The sequence below is a fragment of the Rhinolophus hipposideros genome (genome assembly GCF_964194185.1).
Source record: "Rhinolophus hipposideros genome assembly, chromosome: 8".
Classification (NCBI taxonomy): domain Eukaryota; kingdom Metazoa; phylum Chordata; class Mammalia; order Chiroptera; family Rhinolophidae; genus Rhinolophus; species Rhinolophus hipposideros.
In genome coordinates this window covers 49413845-49438525 of record NC_138054.1, presented here as the reverse complement: position 1 = coordinate 49438525, position 24681 = coordinate 49413845, and the positions used below count along the sequence as shown (strand labels likewise).

Here is a 24681-nt window from a genome sequence, read left to right as displayed (position 1 = left end):
AATACTTAAAGCAAAAGAGATGGCCGTGGAGTCTCAGGGCCAGGCACCTGTCCCAGCCTGGGGTAGGACTGTTGGTGGGAGAGTGTAGTCTGGCCAGTGAAGGCTTTCTACAGGAGATGAGTCTGTTTTTCTCATCTGGCTCCTTGTCCAGAGTAGACCAGGCTGTCAAAAAAAAAAAAAGGAGAAATTTCTCCCGGAGAATAGCTTCTTCATTTTCATGAGCGTAAGCAATCCGATTTCCTTTTTTACAAACATATTTGAACTTATATATCCAAATTAGTGTTGTACCCTGCCAAATCACCACTCTGGGAACCGTACACTTATTCCAGTGATGCGTCTAGTGCTCAAAGCATTTGAAACTCCTCTATGGGAATTATTTCTCAGCCAGTCGGTTTATGGGTCACCTAGGAAAACCAGTCACATTATTTTATAGTCATGCCTCATTTTTCACCTAAAACGATGTAACAAGATTTGATCACCCACTTTATTCATTAGACATGGCTCCAACCAATTTTTGTCTCTTTCCAAAGTTCAAATCTATTCTCAATGGATGACATTTGTTATGATTGAAGACTTTCAAAGAAAGTGCCCCAGATTGTAAAGACAGTTGCCCGAAAAAGAGTTCTAGAAATGTTAGTGCGATGTCAGCATTGTTTGAATAAATATGTTGGTTCCCAAGGTGATTGTTTTGAAGGAGATAAGATTAATTTAGATGAAAATACCCGGGCATAACTGTTTAAAATGACTTACCATATTTTACACTGTTCAAGCACGCTGCCCTGTCAAGAGGGTCTTAGAAGGGGGTTCGTGCTGAGGGAGATTCTGGCATCTTGCTTTTCCTTTTGCAGCCTTCCACAGTGGCCTGGGAGCCTAGTGTTCTTCCATTCTGGTAAACATAGAAAATACTTTGGTTAGGCATTTAGAAATTGTACACAATGGGAAGGTTTGTTAAAACACAAGTAGACAAAATGGCCCTGACCCAGGATGAGAGAGTCCTGTCAGCTCTAAGCTGCAGAATCCAGAAACCTAGCTGTTAAGCCTGTGCCCACTTGACACTGAGAGATCGTCCTATGGTTGCAAAGAGGCCATAAAATGGAGCTGGGATGGCGTAACTGGGTGGGGCTGGGAAAAACCTTTTGCTTAGTAATAAAACTATTATGTTATACCACCTCAACAGGATTCTGAGAAACGCATTCCGTGGAGCATTTAAAAATGAAACAGAAGGGAAATAAGTGAAGGAAACTCAGGTGGAATCGGGAGTAAGGTTGGCGCCTGTCACAAAAGATGAACTGCCTCCCTGCGTTGGGCCACACAGCTGGTGCCAAGCCTTCTGTAGTCAAATCCATGAGAAAAACACATCACACAACTCACTAGCCAGTTCCCCCATGTGCAGATTTGGTGTAAAAAGATTCATAATATCTGCCTTGAAAGATTCATGTAAGGATACAGTAAAATTTCTAAAGTACTTATAGAGCCTGACATTGTAAATGTTTAGTAAACAGAAGATTCTGATGACTCTAATGATTATTATGATTATTCCAAATGCTGAGGGTGTTAAAGGGCAGAGGGGAGGGTCTCCTGTGTCTGCCACCTCTCCCACCACCTAGATGTCCTATCCTGTCTTGGTCCATACAGTATCCCTTGAATTTGATCTGGAACGCAGAGGTTTACAGTTGCTGTAAGTCTCAGTCACGGACCCATTGATCTGAGGCCTTCACCTCCTTGGTATCATCAGCTAGCAGTGGATAGCTAAAGATAGCTATTTTAGGATGGGTCTTTGGAATGGTTACTTGACACGGGCCAATGTCATGCTCTTAATGGGAAGCTGCAAGAAATGTATGCTGGCGTTGCCGGAAACCTGGACTGCACGGATTTGTGCATTCGGCAAGCATTGTTGAGCACTCTTTATGTGCCAGGCACTGTGTGAAATGGTTGAGTGTACAAAGGTGAGTAAGACAGAGTCTTTGTTTTCAGGATGCTCATGCTAGCAGAGGAGTTAGAGGTAGTTATAATTAATATGGTGTGAATACTAGTGTATTAGTTTCCTCTGGCTGCTGTGACCAATGACTGAAAACTGGGTGGCTTAAGACTACAGAAATTTATTTTCTCACAGTTCTGGAGACCAGAAGTCTGAAATCAAGGGGTTGGCAGTGCTGCACTCCCTCTGAAGGTTCCAGGGGAGAATTCTTCCTTGCCTCTTTTAGCTTTTGGTGGCTCCAGGTGTGCTCCAATCTCCTCCTCTGCCTTCTCATGGCCTTTTCTGTATGTCTGTCTTCTCCTCTTCTGTCTCTTTTAGGGATACTTGTTAATTGGATTTAGAGACCACTTGGGTAATCCAGGATGGTCTCATCTTGAGATCCTTAACTTAGTTATAGTTTCAAAAACCTTTTTATTATTAATAAATAAGTTTACATTCTCAAGTTCTGGGTGGACATACATCTTTGGGTCAGTGGGTAGGGGTGGCTATCAATTTAACCCACTACAACTGTATGAGAGGAGATGTTCAGGGAATCATAGGAACACAGAGAAGATCCAACCACCTCCACTTTGAGGGGGAAGAGAAGAATAAAGATGACTTCTCTTCCAAAACAAGGTGATTTTTGAGGTAAGTGCAGAATGATAAAAACGCATCAGGAAAACCCTTGCCGAGAGATGAAGTGAGAGGAGGCTAGGCACAGTCTGTAGTTTAATGCATATAGCTAATGCCTTTGTTGTCCTTTTAAAAAGTATACTAAAGATAACCATTGACAAGAAGATTCTAGAACCCTCTATATAATCCACAGTGGTTCTGTAGATTCTTGACATAATGCCAGATGGAAGACAGGCCACTTGGTGGCTCTCTCAGTCTTACCAAATAACTTTAGTTCATGGTGATGGATTGGAATTGAAGGGTTCAAATCCCCGTTGTACAATTTACTGTGCAATATCAGTAATCTGCCTAATTGATCCAAAGCTCAGGATTCTCACTTGTAAAATCGGATTAATTCTAATATCTGCCCTACCAGAGAGTTTTATGAGAATTAAATAAATGGCGTGCAATGGTTTGGGGAACGCGAACGTGCATCCCAAAGGTGAGTTGTTAGGGTTGTTTTGAAATTGCACTGTTGCTTCAGGAAAGTCACCCCACTGGATTAATTTAAGCCTCCTGCCAAAACAAATCTCAACATGCCGTTTTATCTGGCATCTCTCAAAGTTCAAAACCCAGATGGCTAAAGAATAACCCAAAAGTAAAGATATCATGCCATTTTGAAGATCTTAGTGGGATATCAAAATCACTTCTTTTACATTAGAATTTTGTTGTAGCATAACTTTTGGTGTCTGACAGACTTGCGTTTGATTCCTGGATATGCTGTTTATTAGCTGTTTAATCTTAGGCAAACTGAACTCTTTTTCCTTACTTATTTGTAAAGTTAAAATAACGTCACAGAGGAAATAATAAGGTAAGTATAGGAAGTTACCTAGCATAATGCCTCACACAGAGTCATAATAAGCAGGCTGCTACAGGGTCAGTGGGGATTTTGATAGGAGACATACAGACACTTTCAAACTTCTCTTTGTTAATAGTCCCCTGGCCACCTCCCCACCTTCTTCATTTCACTTTTCTTCTTAGCTTGGTCAGTGTCCTAGCAAGATTCTCCACTGCTGTTGGCCTATCAATTTCAGAACAGAAATGCCTGTCTTACAGAGAGTGTTTCATGCCCAAGGTTGGGTGGGGACCTGTTCTACATAACTTTAGATTTTCAGTAATACATTATCGGACTGAGACTCAGTTATCTCATCTCAAAAGAACACAGTGGCCAGGCCCAAAATAAGCAGAATTGTCCCTGAGTAGCTTAAGTATGAGTCAGAGCGTTTGGTATTTGCATACTAGGTCTAGCCATTGGGGCATTAGGCTCCTGGTTCTAGTACATGGTTGGGTCTGCTTGCTGCAGCCACTTCTCCTGAACAATATTTGAAGGGGTGTTTTTCATTCCTCAAACATTTATTGTGCATTTTCTCATTGCTCAGGATTGTGCTACGCATTTGGGGGATACATAGTGCATAAGTCAGTCTCTAGCTCCCTGTGGAGCTTGTCATCCACTGGGCATTACAATATAGCGTGACAAGTGCTTTGGGAGCCCTAGGGAGGGACGCATGGACAGGTTGTTAGGGGAGGTGTATTTGAGCCAAGTTCTGAAGGATAATGAAAAGGAAGCCAGGAGAAAGAGACATTCTACACAGAGAGAGCGGCACAGGTAAAACAAGGAGCCCATTGTATTAGGTTGGTGCAAAAGTAATGGCAGCTTAAAAGGTTAAAAGTAATTGCAAAAACTGCCATTCCTTTTACACCAGCCTAATAGAAGGTAAGTGCATAGGCTTAGGACATTAAAATAGAACTCATCTTAGCCCTGCACTGCAGGAAGGGAGGAGGGCAGCAAGGCAGCCAGTGATGAGTTAATCACCACACAGGTCCTTAACTACTGAGGCTTTTCCTTTTATACACAGGCCAACCTAAGACCCAGTCTGAGAATTATCTTATGACGCCAGTGGGAAGGGAGAATCTTGGAGACTTAGGTTAGCAAACCTAAAAAGCTATTTATAAGGGGGAACTGGTCACAGTATTTGTCCATTAACACATTAGGGCTCTATCAGTTTGCTGAGACTGTCTTTTTTTTTTTTTTAATTTATTGGGGATAACATTGGTTAATGACATTATATAAATTTCAGATGTACATCTTTATAATACAGCATCGGTACACTCTTGTGTGCTCACCACCTAGTCTGGTCTCTTTCCCTCACCGTATGTTTGACCCCCTTTGCCGCCTTTGTCCTCCCCCAGCCTCTTCCCCTTGGTAACCACGATTCTGTTGTCTGTATCTATGAGTTTCTGTTTTTGTTTGTATGTTTGTCTTGTTTGCTAAGACCCTGTTTTTAACCAGCAGATTTCATGACATAAAACAGTCTATGTATGATCTGGTGTTTTCATCAGGGCAAGTCTTTTCAACTTGGCGTTGGCTGATCCAAATCCATATTGTAGAATGAATGATGCACAGTTAACTAAATTAAGTAACACACTTACAAACATTTACCCAAAAAATGGACATACAATGTGGCTATAACTGTTACCTATAGATCTCACTCTAATATTAGTGAAGGGACTGGGATACTGGGTCAGCCATGATCCTCTTTTTCCTCTTGTTAGCTTTAGTCTGTCTCTCTCTCTCATCACTTTTTTTTTTTTTTTCTCTCATCACTTTTATACCCCACACTGAAGTTCACTTTCTGGAATGAGCGCCACGAATTCCTCGTGTCTCTCTGCCTGCAGTCACCCAGTGCTCCCCCTGGAAGCGGCACACAGGCTGACCAGCTCAACTTCCTTCTCTATTGCAATTTCTGGTTCTGTTCCCCATTATTATTGCACAAGTCCTTGTGCTGTAAAAACGTCTAAAATGTTCTCAGGTGGAGTGCACTTTGTTGTAGATGCCTTGTGCTTTGGGAAGGCATCTGTGCTGATGGGAGTAATTTCACAGTTGAGGTTGGTCTCAGGAGGGGAGACCACTGACTTGACTACTGCCTGGAAAAACTCACCTCCGTTTATCAGAAATGCTTGTCACAGAGGTCATTTAATGCTCGTACTTCAATAGTATAGCTGGCCACTCAACCATTTGTTGGCTTTCCACTATACTCAGTTCCAGGTGCCAAGGTTACAAAATGAGTAAGGTGCTCTTTCTCCTCACTACTGAACAAGGGAGGAGGCTTGTAGTACATACCAAAGCATGGCACGTACTGTGTTATTTAGTGATCAAAACCAAACACTCTGCGGCAAAGAAAAGACTGGTCTACCCGAGGGCCTGTCACTCAGACCAGCCACCCTGCTGCAAAGGGATCAGCTGTCTCTGGAATTGTCCGTATTTTACAAGTAAGAAAACTGAGGCCAGAAAGGCCATCTACAGCCAGAAGGTGGCAAAGGCAGGATTCACGCGCAGGCCTGTCTGACTCTAAAGCCCTCTGCTTACATCAGGGACTGTAGAGTCCCTCCTCCATCTTTTCCCTGCCTGGCCGGTTGTAGATATTTAATCCACTGCGCAGACTGACCCATATCTCTGATTCTCTCCTGCCTGTGCTCCTCTGCTTTAGCGATCAGCCCTTATCAATATCTCTTTCTGTTTTGGGGAGTCTTGAAGAAGATGTCCCCCTCTTTGAAGATGGCCATCTTTATTCACTTCCTTTACAGCTGGACATCCTAGTTTGGCCAGGCCATGTTGTTGGAAAAATCCTTAATGATGAGACAGAGAATAACCTTACCGTTCCTCTCTTCTTAAAAGTTCAGAAATCTCGCCACATATTAATTATTTGTTAGAGGGCCAACCACTGTCTGCCACAAAACTCCAGGGTGCGTGATCCCCACTGTATCCCGGGTGAATGGGACTCCCCTAGAGTTGTGTGGTGCCGCTGGAGCCAGTTAGTGCGCCCCCTTGTGAGGCTGTGGGAAGTCTTGCTTGTTTTTCCATTTTCCACCACAAGAGGGAAACATACAACCATGAATGACTGGGAAATAAAGCAGTTCTTTAGATCTCTTTTTACTGGAGGATTTTTAACACACAGTTTCTGGTAATAGCCAGAATATGGGAAAATATTCTATTCGTTCCAAATTAATATTCTTAAAGGATGTAGATTAATATTTTCTTGACGATGCTCCAAAAAGGAAATAAGATCAAAGATACGTACGTATACAATTTTTATGTGAACCATACAAATTGCTGTTTTTATAGGTCAAAATGGTTGACTATGAGTAATTTCTAATAAAACAGGAGTCTTCCTCACATGTGCATTATGTATGAAAGGGATTGCTAAACCCTACTCATATTTAAATTGGGGAGATTGTTTTCAGATTTAACCATAAAATTAAGAATGGCATTTGGGGACGTGGGGAATACCTTCCGTAACTTCTCTCTCTCCACCGAGCGCTCATAGTTCCCTTGCAAGCGCCCAGGTTAGTACTTTTTACTCCATTTTAAAAAATGATTTGTTGGCTTACCTATCTCTCCTTTTGGACCCAAAGTTTCTTGACAACTTGAGTCTGTCATCTTTCCATGATGCACAGTGCCTGGTGAAATGAATGCAGTAAGTCAGTTTATATAGTAAGTGTTGGGTACATGGACGGGTAAACAGATGGACAACAGACTCATGGATGCTAGAGGAGGTACATACACACTCCAAGGCAGCTGTTTGCTTTTTAACTTCAGAATATACTTCGGGAGTCTTATTGAATCTGGGAATTTTGTACAGCTCTAAGCCATCTGGCCCTTGTAATTGTTCTGCCCTCTCCTTTTCTTTAAAGAACATTTCCTAACTATTAAAATGCATATACCCATAAATAGATATGAAACACAGCTACATGTTTTCACACTGATTCAGGGCAGTAATAAAAGCTAATGCTTATGTAGGGCTTGCAAGTCACTAGCACCAGCCATTGTGAAACCAGGTTTATTAACTCATCATGTCTTTATACAATAAACCTATGCAGTAGGTACTATTTTCTTTTTTATTACCATTTTAAGAAATGCATTTTTAAAAATTGAGGCATAATTGACATGCAACATCATATTAGTTTCAAGTGTACAACATAATGATTCAAAGTATTTGTATGTATTGTGAAATGGTCACTACAATAAGTCCAAGCAGGGACTTTTCAAAATGGGGGCATTGAAAGGTTAAGTAGTTTGCCCAAGGTCACCCAACTCGTAAATGCTATTCTCTCCTGTCTCCTTGCTGTTGACTGAGGTTGCTCAGAGGGGAAGGGGACAGGGGGTCTCCTCATTCTTCTTCTTGCCTGGGTGGGACAGCATGTGGAGCCTGACTCAGAGTTGGCAGGGGGGAACCAGGCACTACAGAGCCCCACTCAACACAAGGTGTGCAAGTGACAGAAATGCAGTCAGACCGCAGAGAGCCGCCAAGAGGACTACATCATAGGGCCATATCAAGAGGGTTGTCTCTTGAAAGCCAAGGGTGGGGTGTGCAATGGGGCCTCACAAGAGCCTGAGACAGGGGGAACCAAGGCAGCTCCTCTGTCTCTCATGTCTGTTTATCTCAGCACATCTGCTTCATTTTTCTCTCTCTCTGCTGACTCACTTGTTAATACAACTTGGTGTGTGTGTGTGTGTGTGTGTGTGTGTGTGTCCCGTTATAAACTCATTTACTGAAACTCGGATGAATAGTTCAAGTTTATAAATCCAATGTTTATTTACTTCTTAAGTTTTTTGTCTAACAAGCAAAACTTTGAAATTATTCAAGTTGCTTTCATATAATCTAATAATGATATCATTAGATACTTGTGTAGGGCGTCCTACAGCAGCCCTGGTTTTAGAACTTTCTGTACATTATCTCATTCAATCATGACTGCAACAACAAGTGAGGTTGGGAGACTTTTTTTCTCCTTATTTTTATAGATGAGGCAGTAGAAGCACAGACAGATTAAATAATTTGTCTGAGGTCACACGCTAGTGATTGGCAGAGTTGGGCTTCCAAGCCTGAGAGTCCATTCTCTGATGAACTATCTGCATCTGATGATTTAGACATAAATATGGTACAAAGTTTTCCTGAATGTTTGAATGTTTCTAATTTTTTTCTTCTTTTTTTGGCGGTGGGGAACAGGACTTTATTGGGGAACAGGATGTACTTCCAGGACTTTTTTCCAAGTCAAGTTGTTGTCCTTTCAGTCTTAGTTGTGGAGGGTGCAGAGCAGCTCCAGGTCCAGTTGCCGTTGCTAGTTGTAAGGGGCACAGCCCACCGTCCTTTGTGGGAGTCGAACCAGCAACCTTGGTAGAGAGGACCTGCGTTCTAACCAACAGCCATCCGGGAGCTCAGCGGCAGCTCAGCTCAAGGTGCCATGTTCAATCTTAGTTGCAGGGGGCGCTGCCCACCATCCCTTGCAGGACTCGAGGAATCAAACTGGCAGCCTTGTGGTTGAGAGCCCACTGGCCCATGTGGGAATCGAACCGGCAGCCTTCGGAGTTAGGAACACAGAGCTCCAACCCCCTGAGCCACCAGGCCGGCCCCTGAATATTTTTAATTTTGATAAAATTCTCTTTTATGCCTTGAACTTAAAATAAGTTACTCAATTACACATTATAAATTGGATTCACAAGGTTATCTGTTAGAGAAACTCATATCCCAGATTTTCTAACATACTTAAAATGCCAAATATGCTTAGATTTTCTCCCAAACTTACTACAAAAATATTAATACTGTAAGTTTGATTTATTTTATCTGTATGAGTTTGATTTACTTTTTGTTTATACTTAATTCTGAATCTATATTTAAAAGTGCCCACTTCATAACCATTCTGTCACCCCAAGCGATTAGGAGTTACCTTTCCAATTGAATTGTGGGGGGACATTGTCAGCTGGCTGAGGTGCACGTCTGGAACTACCCCAGTCCAGAACGCCAGTGCCAATTGGGAGTTTTAAGTGACTTGTGTTCACAGACCACATTCCCTAATTCTCAGGTCTCATGAATTTGCAACTTCTACCCTCTTGAGGAGATTCATCTAACTTATTTTCCTCTTGGTTCTATTATGAATTCTTTTCCAGTTCTTGCCGTACATTAGGGCCACCAACTCTTAGAAATGTCTAAATGACCCAGAGTTGGATCCTTCATAGCTCTCATGTGTTCCCATGTATCTTCTGGCCGTTAGTCACAATTCTATGGATATTCACATGACACAGCTATCCCTGCCCGACAGTTCCCGGGTTTACCTGGTTTCCCAGTGAAAGGACTAACTGAATCTGACTAGCACACTTTTGAGTTCTAATTCTAGACTGGTAGGAGGGAAAATATGATTGATCCAGCTTTGGTCAGGTGCCCATCCCTGGTGATCAGGGTCTGACTTCAGAGTCCTATAGTAGCCCCATGGCCCTAGGAGTCCACTCTTGTTGGGTGGGGTAGGCGATAGTTTTCAGAGAAGAGAGGGAATGAGTGGAAGATACAATGTGGAGAAGGGGTCAGAGGAAAGAGAGATGTTTGGGTAGGGTCTTCCTGTTGGAAGAAAAAAACTCAACAGGTGTTTTGGAAAGTTTATATTCCTCCTGCTTAAAAATTTCCATAGCTTCTGGTGGCTACAAAATAAACTTTAATGTGGTTCATGAGACTATAATATTGCCTCAACTATTTCTTGAGTCTCACCCCATCACTGCAATCTTTCCAGAGCCAAAGCTCTGTACATGTACCTCTGGGACAGCGCCAGCCACCTTGCTCCCTTCTGGTAGGAACTTCTTAAGAACAAAGGTTAATCTACCTTTTTTCCTACTCTTCTTCCCAACCCCCCCCCCCAGAATGTGAAAACATTTGCACATCATTACATCATTTTGTAGTTTGCAGAGGCTTTCATAGGCATTCAGTGAGGTCATCTTCACAATAATCTGTGAGGCAGATATTACTATCCCACTTTAGAGGTGAAGAAATGGAGAATCACATTTACTGATAATCTGCTGCACGCTGGACACAATAGTAAGTATTTTCATGTATTTTGCCTGATTCAATACTCAGAAGAACCTTGAGAGCGATCTCCTTTTTACAGGGTCAGTTCAATTAAGTAACATGCGCAAGATTGTACCTCTCATACATTTTAGAATCAGAGTCAAGCCCTGGCTGCGTCTGGCTCCTAAAATGGCGGTCTTTGCATTATCCTGCAGTGCCTAGCCTGGGGCTGACCTTTAACTGGTGCTTGCTTACTGTTGGTTGGAGAAAGCAATGACCAGTTCCCACTTGTGTTTCCTGTCACTGGGGTCAAACACCCAAGCAGCCAGGGGCAGGCATGTGGAGCTGTCATAATCGCAGGGCCTCAGGCTAGGGTTGGTGGTGTCTGATGTTTCCTGCTGCTTTTAGCCCAGGTAGTAGTTTTCGTTTCAGTGCTTGCTCCTAGAGACAGGGTTAGCAATTCCATCCCCTATGTCCATTCCTGTGGCATTTGCCAAAGAAGATCTCTTTGATGCGTAGAGGTGAACCTGTTCAGGCCCTGGGTTCAGCCTTCACTTGAACCCTGGGACATAGTCGTTAGCTCCCCAGTAAATATTGATTGATGGAAAGAAAGAAAGGTAGGTGGAATGAATAAAGGCTTGGCAAGTCTACAGTTTTTGTTGTGTTCTACTGGGAAGGTATCATTGCTGATGAGAATGGGAGCTGGAGTCTTTGAGACCGGGAGTGAAGGGGTTCATAACTCTGCCCTAGTGAAATTGATTGGACCCAAGACCAGTATGAAAGTTCCTTGTCCAAAGGGAGTAATCCTTAAATCCCCCATATGGTTTAAATGTAATTTGTGTCATTGTGAAGGAGTACTGCCAATGCAGGCGAATTCATTAGGCCAAATTGGGTTCGCTATGCTCGACAGTAATGTTTCCGAAGATGAAGTTCAACCTTTGCTGGAGAGCTAAAACAAATGAGTTTCTTAATAGCTGCCCCACTTAGTCTGAGCGTCTTAGGAAGCTTAATGTTTTTAATGCCTCTTCCTTTATACCACTCTTCACAGCCCATCTAACATTGCTGCTTCTGGTAATATTTTTATATGGGGTTGAATACTGTAGTGTCTATAAAATTATGACTCAGACCCATTTTTAGAATAGAAGCTTTTCTAGGGCAAGGATTATATCTTTTTGATTTAGTTTTGCATATTGACAAACGCCATGCCAGACGTATGTAGTTGCTGGAAACATTACTCTCTGTTTTGGGGTACAGAACTCTTTTCTCTGGAGCCTTAGATATGGTATGCATTTAAATTGCTGGGTGTCTTCGACATGTGCAAGAGCCATGAGAGCTAGGACTCTTTCCCCGTCCATGCCGAGCTGTAAAGCTGACTCACGCTCAGGGAAATAAAAGGTGCATATGCCCACACAGACGTTGCCACCCTAGAGGGAGACACTAGTTTCACCTACTGAACTTATCCCACAGGTTAGACGTGTTTCTCCACAGGTCATCCCATGTTTCCCCGGAAATAAGACCTAGTTGGACAATCAGCTCTAAAGCATCTTTTGGAACAAAAATTAATATAAGGCTCAGTCTTACTTTACTATAAGACCTGGTATAATATGATATGATATGATATGATATAAATAATAATAATAATATAGTACTGGGTCTTATATTAATTTTTGCTCCAAAAGATGCATTAGAGTTGATTGTCCGGCTAGGTCTTATTTTCAGGGAAACACGGTAGGACTTCTGGATGCTCAGACACTGCTGTCTAATTCTGTTTGCATTAAATAATTTTTTAAATATAAAGATGACCCACTGGGAAGGTACATTGAAAAGCCTTGAAATGAAGCAGCAAACAAATAATGAACTCCAAGGTGGCATATCAAGTATTTGAAAAGTTAAGACTGGAAGAGCACCAGCTTTATTAAATCGGCAATAGCTACTTTAGAAACATGTTTCTTTAACCTTTAAGAATCAGAATAGTTCCATTTGGAAGACTTTCTGTATCAGTCGGTTTTTAGATAGTTAGAAACTGGTGCTAGGCCCAAATACAGGCTTAATTCTAGAAAAGTGCAGCTTTTACAACAGTTATAATGGAAAAAATATTTTTTAGAAACAAGTTTCGGTTCACAGGAACACCCACTGATAAGCTGAAGTGCTCTAGTATCTGATGTGGACAGTCTTCAAGGAAAAAAGCGAGCCTTTTCCGTGCTGTGAAACAAAACCTGTTGGATCTCGTTCTGTGAACGAGCCCACGTTTATGCTCGTAGTTTTTGTGTTGAATATCAGTTTTGAATTTGTATATTTACATCTTGATTCTTCATAATTTCTCATTTTATGGAATGGATGAACCACAACTTGTAAATAAAAGAAATAAGCGTGTGGGAAAGAAACCCAACAAAACGTGACTCTCCTAGTTCTAGCTTTAGAAAGAGCTTCACTGGGAGAGGCAGACCACCAATCAGAGAACATGCTGGAGTGTGTAGGTGGAGAAGCTTTGGTTGGGAGTGTCGGAGTATCCTTGTGACAGTGTGCCCCTGAATCTACCCTGGGATTTCAAGATCTCCTTAAGAAAACTAGCAATTATGTGGTTGGTTGCTCTGTTATTCCCAATGAAAAGATTATTGGGTTGACATTGCATGAATCTGGATCTGTTATTAAATATGTCAAGACATATATGCTGGCTTAATTTGCAAGCCTATCTAAAACCGGAGGAAACTTGGCACCGGACTTAAAAACCATGAGTTTAAAGAAAACACGTTGCAGTAATTTGAAAAACAGTGGGTGTGTAAAGTACTGTTAGCAAAGCAAACTTACTTTGTAAATTAATTTCTAAGGAGTTTTAGTTTTAAAAACTAAATAAGAAGTGAAAATAAGTTATACAAAGTAATTGTCTTTTGGCCAACTGGTTTTCAATTGAATAAACGTGTCTTGTGAATAGTCTGAATGTTATGTCTCGAGGTGTTCCCTGCACATGGTCCAGCCCCATTTGTCATTGGAAGGGGAACAGGCTCCCTTGCCAATGGCTGCTTTCTGCTCATGGGTGCATTGGTTTTGCTGGTCCTGCTCAGAACAGTCCCCGGACACGGGCATTTGTGCCTCAGAGAGGGCAGCCTGTTATTCTCAGCACCTATTTGCTTTCGGATCTTGCTGAAAATCTGAAAAAAACTCAGATTTTGTTTGTCAATGGATTATTCACTTTTCCCTTGAAAACGGTGACTCCTCAGTGCACTCAAAACTCTCCAAACATGCAGCGTTGTTAGTCCTGGTTTCCTTTCCTTTACAAGTTCACCAAAACCTTGACAGTGGAGGTTCTTAATTGGCAACTTCTGCTGAAACAGGTAAAGAACACATGTATGCATTTAAGTAGATTACTAATAAAACCTCAGGGATCAAATGGTGTTGGGTATCAAATTCATTCAGGTAGACTGTTTTTAAACATTTTAGGTTCTTCAAACGCGATGGACTTAAACTGCTTCACTAAAAATGTTTTCTCTAGTCAAGTCTGTTTGAAACTGAGAAAATTAAAACACAAAATATAATATTATGTTCAGAGTATCTTTTCAAATAATAACTTGATCAAACGTCATGCTTTAAAAAACATACTTTTCTCCCTTGTTGTTCTGCTTACATCATCAAGGCTTTGGTGCGTCTTCATTTCCACTTTTCATATCAGTTCAAGGGAATGACCAAGCTGTTGGTCTTTTAGGGCATATTTGTAGATATTGTTCTTCTGGAACTGAATACTATTTTGTTAAGTCTTTGGTAGTCAATGAATAAATCTGTCCTGTGAGAGAATTTTTTTTCCTTTCTAACTGGGATTGCATGTGGGAAGTAGAAAATCACTTGGGTATCAAAATGACGGTGATGTCAGAAAGCCAGAGGTAACTGAGGGCCCTCACTTCCATTTTAAGATTGACCTTTCACTTGCTAGATGGCATGGAACGTTAGCTGCAGATGGCCTTCTCAGTGAGGCTCAGACAGTCTCTGGTTTAAGGGGTATCAGGAGCAGTGGGAACCACACCAGGGTGTCTTGTTCACGAACCTGCTTCTTGGGTCTGCACTTGCTCTGTCTTTGCCTGGGCTCGGAGCGTGGAGTCTGGCAGCCGTCTGGTGTTTGTAACTGAAGTCTGCTGCACGCAGCACCCTTCGGAGTTATCTCCACCCTAACAGGAACATGAGGCAAAAATAATTGAAAGGTATTTGGCTTGGTTATGTGGGCACAAGTGTCCTCATCAAAACAACTTTGAAGATCTGCTTTGGGTGTGGGCGTGGGTGGGTGTATGGCCCTTAACTTTTTCACAAGGGGCGACAACAACAAGGAATTAACTCAGCTTCCTCCTTGAGAGTGATTACCCAGACACAGCCTGTGTTTTGGTTATTCAGAGATACACCGTTGCAGCTTTAGGTTGGACAGACTGTTTTTGGACCGTTGGCTGCTTTCTGGATACCCTCTCTGAACCAAGTGGTGGAAGTGAAAGATGAGTGATTTTAATGAATGGATTTCTGGGAAATACAGAAAAATGGAAGAAGGTCCTCTCCCTCTGTTGACTTTTGCTACAGCTCCCTACTATGACCAGAAACCAGGAACTAGTGGATTACGGAAGAAAACCTATTGTTTCGAGGCAAAGCCATGCTATCTGGAGAATTTTATCCAGAGTATATTCTTTTCCATAGACCTAAAAGATCGCCAGGGATCCTCACTGGTGGTTGGTGGAGATGGGCGGTATTTTAATAAATCTGCAGTAGAAACAATAGTGCAGATGGCAGCTGCCAATGGGGTTGGTATACGATAAGTATTGTTATGTTTTTGGCTCTCCACATAATCTCTTAATTTGGCAGAAATATACAAAAGTACAAAGATTTGTATGTGGTATACAACTCAATTCTACTAACATCCAGTTAAGTTTCAGTGTGACTTCAGAGACTGAGTATTGTGAAAATACTCCTGAAATTACATTAGTCACATTGAGATATAGGAATGTAAATTCAGTTTTGTGTGTGTTGTGCTCTGTGCCTATTGCTTGGACAAGTACCTGTTGCTTTTTAGACGATCAAAGTGCGCCCCTAGCTTAAGCTGTCTTATCTACATTCTAACGAGTTTCCGAGGGGCACTCTATCCTCTATAAGAAGGCTCTAATGAGTAGTGGAGAGGGGAGGATTTTGTTTTCTTTCAATGGCTTCCTTGTTGAAGTTCAGTCACTTGTCAAACAGGAAAACAAAAGCCAGGCCATGCTGTTGTTTATGAATCCTTGTAGTCATGCAGAAATGCTCGGAGGGGGTTGGAAAATGTTAGGTGTGAGCCTTCCAAGAGGACCTGTTCCAGGGGAAACCTGCTTATAATGACCTTGGACACAAAGACACCCTGTGTGTGGTGAATTTGTGCAACAGGGTAGAGATAACAACTCCTGTAAAACCATAATATAAGGAGGCTCTGCTAACACTTTACATCGTGAAAAACTGTGTTGGCTGAATTAACCAAATCAGAATGAATCTTTCACCAGAAAGCGTTGATCTTGATAATCGAACAATTTGCACAGCCCCACTGATTTATAGGAAGGCAGGCATCAGGGTATTGCTGTTTTTGCTCAACAAAAATTCCTCTATGTGACTAAAAATACATTTTTAGTGTTTTAGATTATACTTAGCAATAATTTGTAGCCCACTGTCCTTCAGTGCTCATAAATTTAAAACATCTTTTGTATTTCCTTTCCGAAGCAATTCTGATTCTGAGAATATGAAATTTAGCATTGCCATCAAATGTGGTAGGCATTCATTTTTAGTCTATTTAATCATATGCCAAGCAGTGATTACAAAACCTAAATTAAAAAAAAGAAAACACACTACCAAATTAAATTTAAAAATATTTGTAGATCCTATTGCTTGTAATGCGGAGTTTCCTTTACACCCTGTTTTAGAATCTGAATGCCTCTCATGTAAAAATTGCTGATAAAGCACTCAAATATGAAATTATTATGACGTATCCACATTTTTAAGATAAAATGTGACATGCTGTAAATTTCACCTTTGAGGAGAGCTGTAAAGGGAACCGTATTAAGACACTTTTAATCTTTTGAGAGAGAATGAATGGAACATTATTTCTCCGCATATATCTAGATTGTTGAATGCATCTGGTACACTGTCCCCTTTGCTGTGATATATTTGGTTTCATTTCATTTTTGTGTGGAGCTGAAGGATGTGGAAGAGGTGGCAGGAATGTGTAATTCAGGCAGACCCAATAGACTTTCTGAGATTTACAATCTGAAGGTTTGCTAAATAATACATTTAAGTGGTAATAATTGACTAAATGTGGTAACTGCCTATTTGTTAGAGCTGTGGCAGCACAGCAATATTTTCAAGTCTTTTCAAGGGCATTCTTTATTAAAAATAGTGTTGCATTTAAAGCAGTCATGCTACCCAACTGAATTACTTAAAACATTTAGTGGACCAGTAAAAGCACTTTAATCTGATAAAACCTGTGAAATCCTATACATATAGTTTGATTTCTTATTTTTCTAACATATTTTAAATTCTGACTATTTTAACATCTCTTTGATTGTGGGCAGAACTCTAGGGAGGAACTCTAAAGGAAAGATAATTTATTGCTACAGATTTTGGTGTAAAAGTCAATGTTCCTTCTTTACTTTTGTCAGTACCCACTCCACCCATGAGCCAATTCTCAGAGGACTTCTCAGCCTAGTAGCTAAATGGAGATCCTTTCATTTGTCTCTCTTTAGTACACATTTACCTGGTGCATTTATGGATTATAGAATATGATTTACCTTTGTTAGAAGGTTCCCATTGTTTTTGTTTGCTTAGAGCTGTCTGCATTTATAGGCCATTTTAATGTCCAAAATAAAACATTGGTGGGGCCCCATTTATAATACCGATATCTCATACAGTCCCCAGAACTTTAAACTTAGAGCTACCTTTAGAAATGAGAATAGTACCAGTGTCTGTGACAAGCAGGGCAAAGAAAATGGAACTTGATTTTTGGGAAACGTAAGAAAATGCCAGGCCCTATTTTCAATTAAAAGGGAAATTTAAGTTGGCTGCCTGTCATGTTTGACGATGAAATGTTGGGTGAACAGTGAGGTGTATTCAGCTTGATAGTGTGGCCTGAGTTATGCAGAAGGAGCATCAGGAGAGGAGGACAGGAGGGAAAGGCTATTTAATGAGGGACTCTCAGGGCCAGGCTGAGAGAGTTATCTCAAAGTTGGTAGACACTTGGGAGCCAGAGAAAGATTCTTCTTCTTCTTTTTTAAATTTTATTTATATTTTTGTGGTCAAGTATACATAACACAATTTAGCGTTGTAACCATTTTTAAGTGCACGATTCAGTGGTATTAATTACATTCACAACGTTCTGAAACCATCATCATTATCCCTTTCCAGAAATTTGTAATCATACCATCTAGAACTCTATACCCAACTAAGCAATCACTTCCCATTCTCCCCTCCCCAAGCCTTTGGCAACCTCTGTTTTACTCTCTGTCTGTGAATTTGCCTATTCTATGTACCTCGTATAAGTGGAATCATACAATACTTGTCCTTTCGTGTCTGGCTTATTTTACTTAATATAGTGTTTTTAAGGTTCATCCACGTTGTAGCACGTATTAGAATTTCATTCCTTTTTAAGGCTGAGTAATATTTCGTGGTATGTATATACTGCATTTTGTTTATCCATTCATCTGTTGATAGACATTTGGGTTGTTTCCACCTTTGGCTATTGTGTATAATGCTATTATGAACATGGGTCTGTAAGTTATCTGTTTCTCTGCTTTCTTTTGTGTCTATACCTAGAAGTGGAATTTCTGGATCATACGGTACAGGGAAGATTTTTGAGTTGAGGAGGGACACAGTTAGAACTGCAGTTTAGAACGATGAACTAGCTGTGCCTGAGGAGGTAGGATAGAGTTAGCCATGGTAGAGCAAGGGAGGGAGAGGTGGGAGAGAAGCAGGGGACATTGAGTCAGAAGCTGTTACAATGCTCCAAACTTCTTTAAGGGAAGGAGGGAAAAGAGTAATAACTCCCCAATATCAAGTTGAGGATTAGTATTCCTGAGGGTGATTCACAGGAAAGAGTCTGCTCTGGAAAGGGATGTTTTGGCCAACTGCACTTCCTCTTGGGCTCAAGAGAAAGAAGCTACCATGGACTTCCCTTGCTTCTATTTTTCAACTTTCTTTTTCACTCTTACCATTTGGTATTGTCCGCTCAGTCTTGGACCATTACCAACTGCAGGTATCACCGTAAGGAATGGTAGACGTGGGTGGCATAGCTTGATATTCATTCGTAGTCTCCCTTCCCACGCCAAATACATACAAAATCTAAGTAAAAGTTGGGATGCTTGATGTGCAAATACAATTTCCAGATAACTCCACCAACCACTCTGGCTAATTAAATTGCCATCTCTAAGCCTTTTCTATTGAAGTTATAGGACTCCTCAACCATAGGATTTTATTTTCATCAGAACCACACCTGGAAACTGTTAGAAGCATGATACGTTGCCATTCCCACTATATTTGAGTTAGAAAGTTTCAATGCTTTTCCCAGCTATGGCCACTAGATGCCATGTGACCTTGTCATGTCATCTATCCCAAGGTCTACCATAGCACCTTTCCATAAATGCTGGTTATTATTGCTGTTAGATGGATGTAAAAATGAAAAAATGGGCAGGATCATGACAAATCTTGACCTCAGTTTACTCATCTACACAATGGGAGGAGCAAATGTAAGAATGAATTAAAAGAGAATGAATTGTGTAGATGAATAAGAGGGCTGTAGAAAGCACTCTGCAGCTCTGTAATAATCATTAATATTGATTTCATACCATCTGCAGGTTTCTCTAGTCTATAAAGAAGCCTAGTTATAGCACCTTCCTTAGTTGTTACTACCTCGTCAAGGAGGCAAGATATAACAAAAATGTTAGTATAACAAATTGTTCAGAGACAGACATATGAGAGCCAAGAGGTAACTGAAATTGAACCAACTGCTTCCTGGGAGGTGGTTGGTAGCGGTGCGTTATAAGGCATTCAAGCTTTTAGTGACCTATGGAAGGATGGCAAAGGTTAACAGTCCCAGAAAAACTTTCCCAGGGAATCCAGGTATCTCATTGGTATGTTCACCATTAGAAAAACGTCTTCAATCAAGTCATTTCTTCAACCATATTTATCTTGGGAGGGGCCAAAACAAAAAAAAATGGAAAATTTAAGAACATTCCCTTTCTTCTCTCAGCGGGGAGAATGGAGAGAGGGCACAAACTCCTCATTTTATAAATCTTTTTATGTAGCAGTCATATCTTCTCCAAGTATGTCAGAGTAACTGACAGAGCTTCTTTTTTCTTTTCCAATTTGGGTCATGTTGAAACAGATATAAATTACTATCATTTTAGTCAAGGAAGATTTAGGAGCTGTGCTGATATCATCTTTGAGAGATATGGGAAGGTGAGTTAAGAAAACAGAAGTACTACCTGTAGCCTTTCATGTGAGCAGTTCTGACTGGTTTACCCAGTAGTAACTCCCAGCATTCCCTGCCTTAAGTACAGAGGTGACCCAGGTACCCCCTAATCTGGGTGTGTCTTGCTTTGAGGAACCCTCTATATCAAAATCCAAGCTTGACTGGAAACATAAATTCATGAGACTTATTTCGTAATATTCTTCATATAAAGTTTGCCCTTTTTGCATTTTCAAACATTTAATTTACAAAAGCCTTCTCTTTGGGTCAGAATTTCTTTAACTAGCTAAACTTATATCCTCTCTCCTAACGTGGATTGAGAGTATGATTGAATTGGATAAATATGTGTGTTTTCTCACAATTTTTCAGTGTATCCAAATTATGAACCTGATCTGGAAAGCCTCTGTTTTGAATACTCTTATATTTTATTGCCAGAGTGTTTCTTACAGTACCCCCAGATCATACTCTATTTTAAAACTACAAAGTCTCCAAAAAACTATCTGAAGGAATGGCCTTGTTCAACAATAATGATTCTACTTCAATAATAGTATTATTCAACAACAACAATAATATTCTACTTCAAAAATGGTAATGATAATAATAACAATGACCCAGGATGTAAATATTCATTGAAGAACATCTTTCCTAGTCCAATAGAATATTTCTTTGTTCATCTGCCTGTCATACCAATGTTTTTGTGCAGTGGCTCTGGACTTACTGATGTTCAATCTGGATTTCTTCTAGATTGGTCGCTTGGTTATTGGACAGAATGGAATCCTCTCCACCCCTGCTGTATCCTGCATCATTAGAAAGATCAAAGCCCTTGGTGGGATCATTCTGACAGCTAGCCACAACCCTGGAGGGCCCAATGGAGATTTTGGAATCAAATTCAATATTTCCAATGGAGGTGAGTTTTGAGGATGGTCAATTTTATGTTCCGTAGGATAAACCAACAGCCAAGGCCTTGGGAGGCCTGGCTTCTGGTTCTGATCCTGAGCAAGGGGGTTCTGTGTTTGCTTTTGGTGAAAATGATATGCTTCTCGTTCTGCTGTACCTAAATACGAGGAGCCATGAACAAATGATCATCAACGTGTTATTTGCTTTTAGAAAACCCTGCAGATGTCTGAATGAGGAAAATGAATGACAGATGTGCTAGTGTGGAAGAAGAATTGATGAACTTTTTGTATTTACATGTCAGCTGCACAAAATGACCCTCTGTTTGCTGTTGGATTTCTAGGTCCTGCTCCAGAAGCAGTCACTGATAAGATTTTCCAAATCAGCAAGACAATTGAAGAATATGCAATTTGCCCTGACCTGAAAGTAGACCTTGGAGTTCTGGGAAAGCAACAGTTTGACCTGGAAAACAAGTTCAAACCCTTTACAGGCATGTTGACTGCACCCCTTCCTCCGTCCCTCCTGCCCATTCCTCGTTCCACCTTGAGTGATTTGCCTTTCCAGGTTTTAATAACATGGGTCTTCAGCTTCAGAAAGATTGTGGTCACTAAGCTTTGCATGCATTAATTAGAAGGTCTGGAACTGGGTTGGGAGTTTAGAGACCTGGGCTCTCTGGGCTCTGCCAGTGATCAGCTGTGTGACTCTCCAAATCTCAAGGCCTCAGTTTCCATACCTGTAAAATGAATGGCCTTGACTAGAAGTCCTATAGGTTACATTCATAGCAACTTTATTGAGCTTTCATTGTGTGCCAAGCTCTTAACATTTATTCCATTTTATTCTTTCAGTAGCTCTGCGAAGGCAGCTCTGTTGGTATTCACTTTTTCTAGATGAGGAAACAAAGACTGAGAGAGCTTAAGTAACAGGCTCCAGGTCACACAGTGAGTGAGTGGTAAACTGGGATTCAAACTCAAGTGTGAATGATTCCAAAACTTGGGCTTTTGTTTGTTTGTTTTGTTTTTTTTCCTTGTTTTTTGACATTCAGTAAACTCAAATTAGACCATTTTGGGGCCTAAGTGGAAACTTCCTGCGTAGGCAGCTGTGGTAAACTTGTTGAATGCCAAAGTAGTATAATAATTAATGGAATAAATATTTATAAAATTATTCATATTAATAAAATGAGGATGAGATGGTTGGCATTGGGACTTGCATTTTGACTTTGCTCTAACATGTGTTCTTTCCTGTGAACTGCAATTTATGGAGTGCATTTCTTTGTTTGAACCTACCCACCAAGAGCTGGCAATTGCATCCTAACAAAGAGAAAGTGGTGCTTTGGTACATCTTGAAGATATACTTAGGGTTTAGAAAATAACACTAGAGAATTTCATAAATTCTTAAGGTTTTAAAAATGTTTAAACCCCTGAAAATCCAACAAAAAAAATACTAACTTCTTATAATTTTATTTCTTTAGCAATACATGTGAAAAGTGATGCATTAAACTTTTTTTTTCTGCTTTTCACCATTAAATCTTGATGGCAATGGGCCTAAAAAAGGAAAGGAAAGTAGGTGTTACATTTTCTGTTATTTATGACACCAAAATACACTTCTCAGGGAGATGGATAGGGAATCGATGTGGCAGCAAAGCAGAGTTTGCCGTCAGGCAAACCTCCGTCACAAATCCCGGTTGTGGGGACAAGTGACTTAACCTTACAGACTGAGAGCTTCCTCCTCTATAAAAGTGGAACTAATAACACTTACCTCTAAGGAAAATTGTTAGCATTGAATAAGAGATCATGTAACAGCTCTGGCATATTGGAGCTGCTGGATAGTTTTCCTTTTAAAATAGCTATTGCATGTTTACAGCAATGTAATCACTTCAGAAGATAATATTTCTAAATGTATTTAGTTCTTCCATCTTTCAATGTTGCTTGTTCTCACAGTGGAAATTGTGGATTCGGTGGAAGCTTATGCTACGATGCTGAGGAACATCTTTGATTTCAAGGCACTGAAAGAACTGCTTTCTGGTCCAAACCGACTAAAGATTCGCATAGATGCCATGCATGGAGGTATGGAGCCATTTCTCCTGCATTCCCTTCTTTCATATATGAAGCTGCTCTCTGCTATGTGCATCATGATGCTTTAACAAGCCTTTTCTTAAGACTCTGACTTTCCCCTCCCTGTTTTTAATTTAACTTTATTGGGGTAGTTTTGGTTAATAACATTATATAAGTTTCAAGTTACAATTTATAATACATCATCTGTATATTCCATTTTGTGCTTACCACTCAAAGCCTAGTCTCCTTTGGTCACCATATATTTGACCCTCTTTACTCTCTATATCCTCCCCTCTTTTGTTCTGGTAACTGACTGTGTCTATTGGTTGGTTGCTTGGTTACTTTTTGTTTTATATCCCGCATATTAGTAAAATTGTATGGTTCTTGTCCTTTTTCATCTTTGATGTTTTTTAAACAATTGTTTTGCAACCACTTCAGCAACATCCACACAGATAAAAACCCAGTTGTTTGCAGCCACAATAGTAGAGACATTCCTCAGGGTAAGGTAGTGTGAAAGGCAGTATTTCCACATGAAGCATCAGGTTTTGAGTAACATGCAGCTGTTTTTGTGGACTCTTCCTCCCCCTCAGAAAATACCTTACATTCTCCTAAACGCCCCCATCAATTTCCAAGAGGGTCATCGTTTGCTAGATGTGGTAAACATGCTCCCGAGCTCCACACCCCCACTCTCCTGCTCCCACATGTGCCTTTTCTTAGAAGAGGATAACAGCAAGCTGAGTATTAGATTCAGGAACAACAGGATGTGTGTCTGTCCCTCTTCTTCCTCTGTGGGCTGTGTGGCCAGGTCAGTAGAGATGGCAGCCGCCATTGTGCACCACCAGACCATGATGTTTTCTTGCACGGAGGAATTTGGGGATTCCTAAGCACTTATGTTGTTTATTGGTTTTGTAATGATTGAGAATTTTAGAATCTTTGCGTGGCAGGATTTTCCCTGGTGTTAGAACCCAGCTGCCTGTCTGGTTGGGAAAGACCTTCTGCCCGTGTCTGAACCCTTTTGATGACACTAGTCAGAGCCTCCTGTTAATACTGCAAACCACAGTTAGAAAACCGTCTCCTGGAGGGCTGAAATCTTCCATCCCTGGAACTCCTCCCCTGGGGTCCTGCTTGCCTCTGGAGACCCACAGAATGGACCTACTTCTTCATCACACAAAAGCTATTCTGTCTTTTCAAACCATTCGACAGATAGGTATTGAGTACCTACTATATGTGTGTTTGGAGGGCAGGTGACTTCCTTCAAAGAGCTTGCGATGTTTAGGGAGATGAGGTAAGTAAAAAACTGACATTGCCAGGCCAACAAGATGAGGGTTAGGTAGCATTTCAAGTATTCTCTTTGGGATATGGAAGAAGGCTGATAGTTTGACGAGGGGACATTTAAGAAAGTTTTCTTGGAAGAAGTGACAACCAACATAGCTTTTATGAAAGAAAGATGTAGGGTGGTAGAAAAATCAAATGATGGTCATTTCCAGCTGAGGCAATGGCTGTAACAAATGCATGACATCTTAAAATTAGATGCCACTTTAGAAGAATGAAGAGAAGCCTGGGTTGGCTCGGGAATGGGGCTTATGATGGAGTATTTGTGGGGAGAAGCTGGTCATGAAGTAGACTTCTTTCTCCAGGCCTTTCAGTTGTTCCTCTAATGCCTCAGTTTCTGTATCCCTTACAACCCTCGCTGCCTTCACCTCATTCTGTGGTGTGTCAATAGCCTCCTTAACATGTGACCCCTAATGGGAGACACATACTCCATTCTGTTCCAATCTCTGTGACATATATTGGTGTCAGTACCTTCCTTGATGAAAACACGTTCTCAGCATT

At 40.8% G+C, this 24681-nt stretch overlaps 1 protein-coding gene across 3 annotated transcripts in view; it reads left to right on the top strand.

Annotated features, from left to right (window-relative positions):
- LOC308501022 (phosphoglucomutase-1) overlaps positions 1 to 24681 on the top strand; it is a 117981-nt gene that overhangs the window by 70523 nt on the left and 22777 nt on the right. Inside the window, exons 1-4 of one of the 3 annotated variants that reach the window (XM_081056577.1) lie at positions 14403 to 15230; positions 20648 to 20810; positions 21141 to 21287; positions 22735 to 22860. In XM_081056577.1, the coding sequence (XP_080912703.1) occupies positions 14931 to 15230; positions 20648 to 20810; positions 21141 to 21287; positions 22735 to 22860 (736 nt within the window). In that variant the 5' untranslated portion in view covers positions 14403 to 14930. Of the gene's footprint in view, positions 1 to 14402; positions 15231 to 20647; positions 20811 to 21140; positions 21288 to 22734; positions 22861 to 24681 lie in introns of those variants that run through there. The other 2 variants (XM_081056579.1, XM_081056578.1) reach the window with 2 other exon arrangements.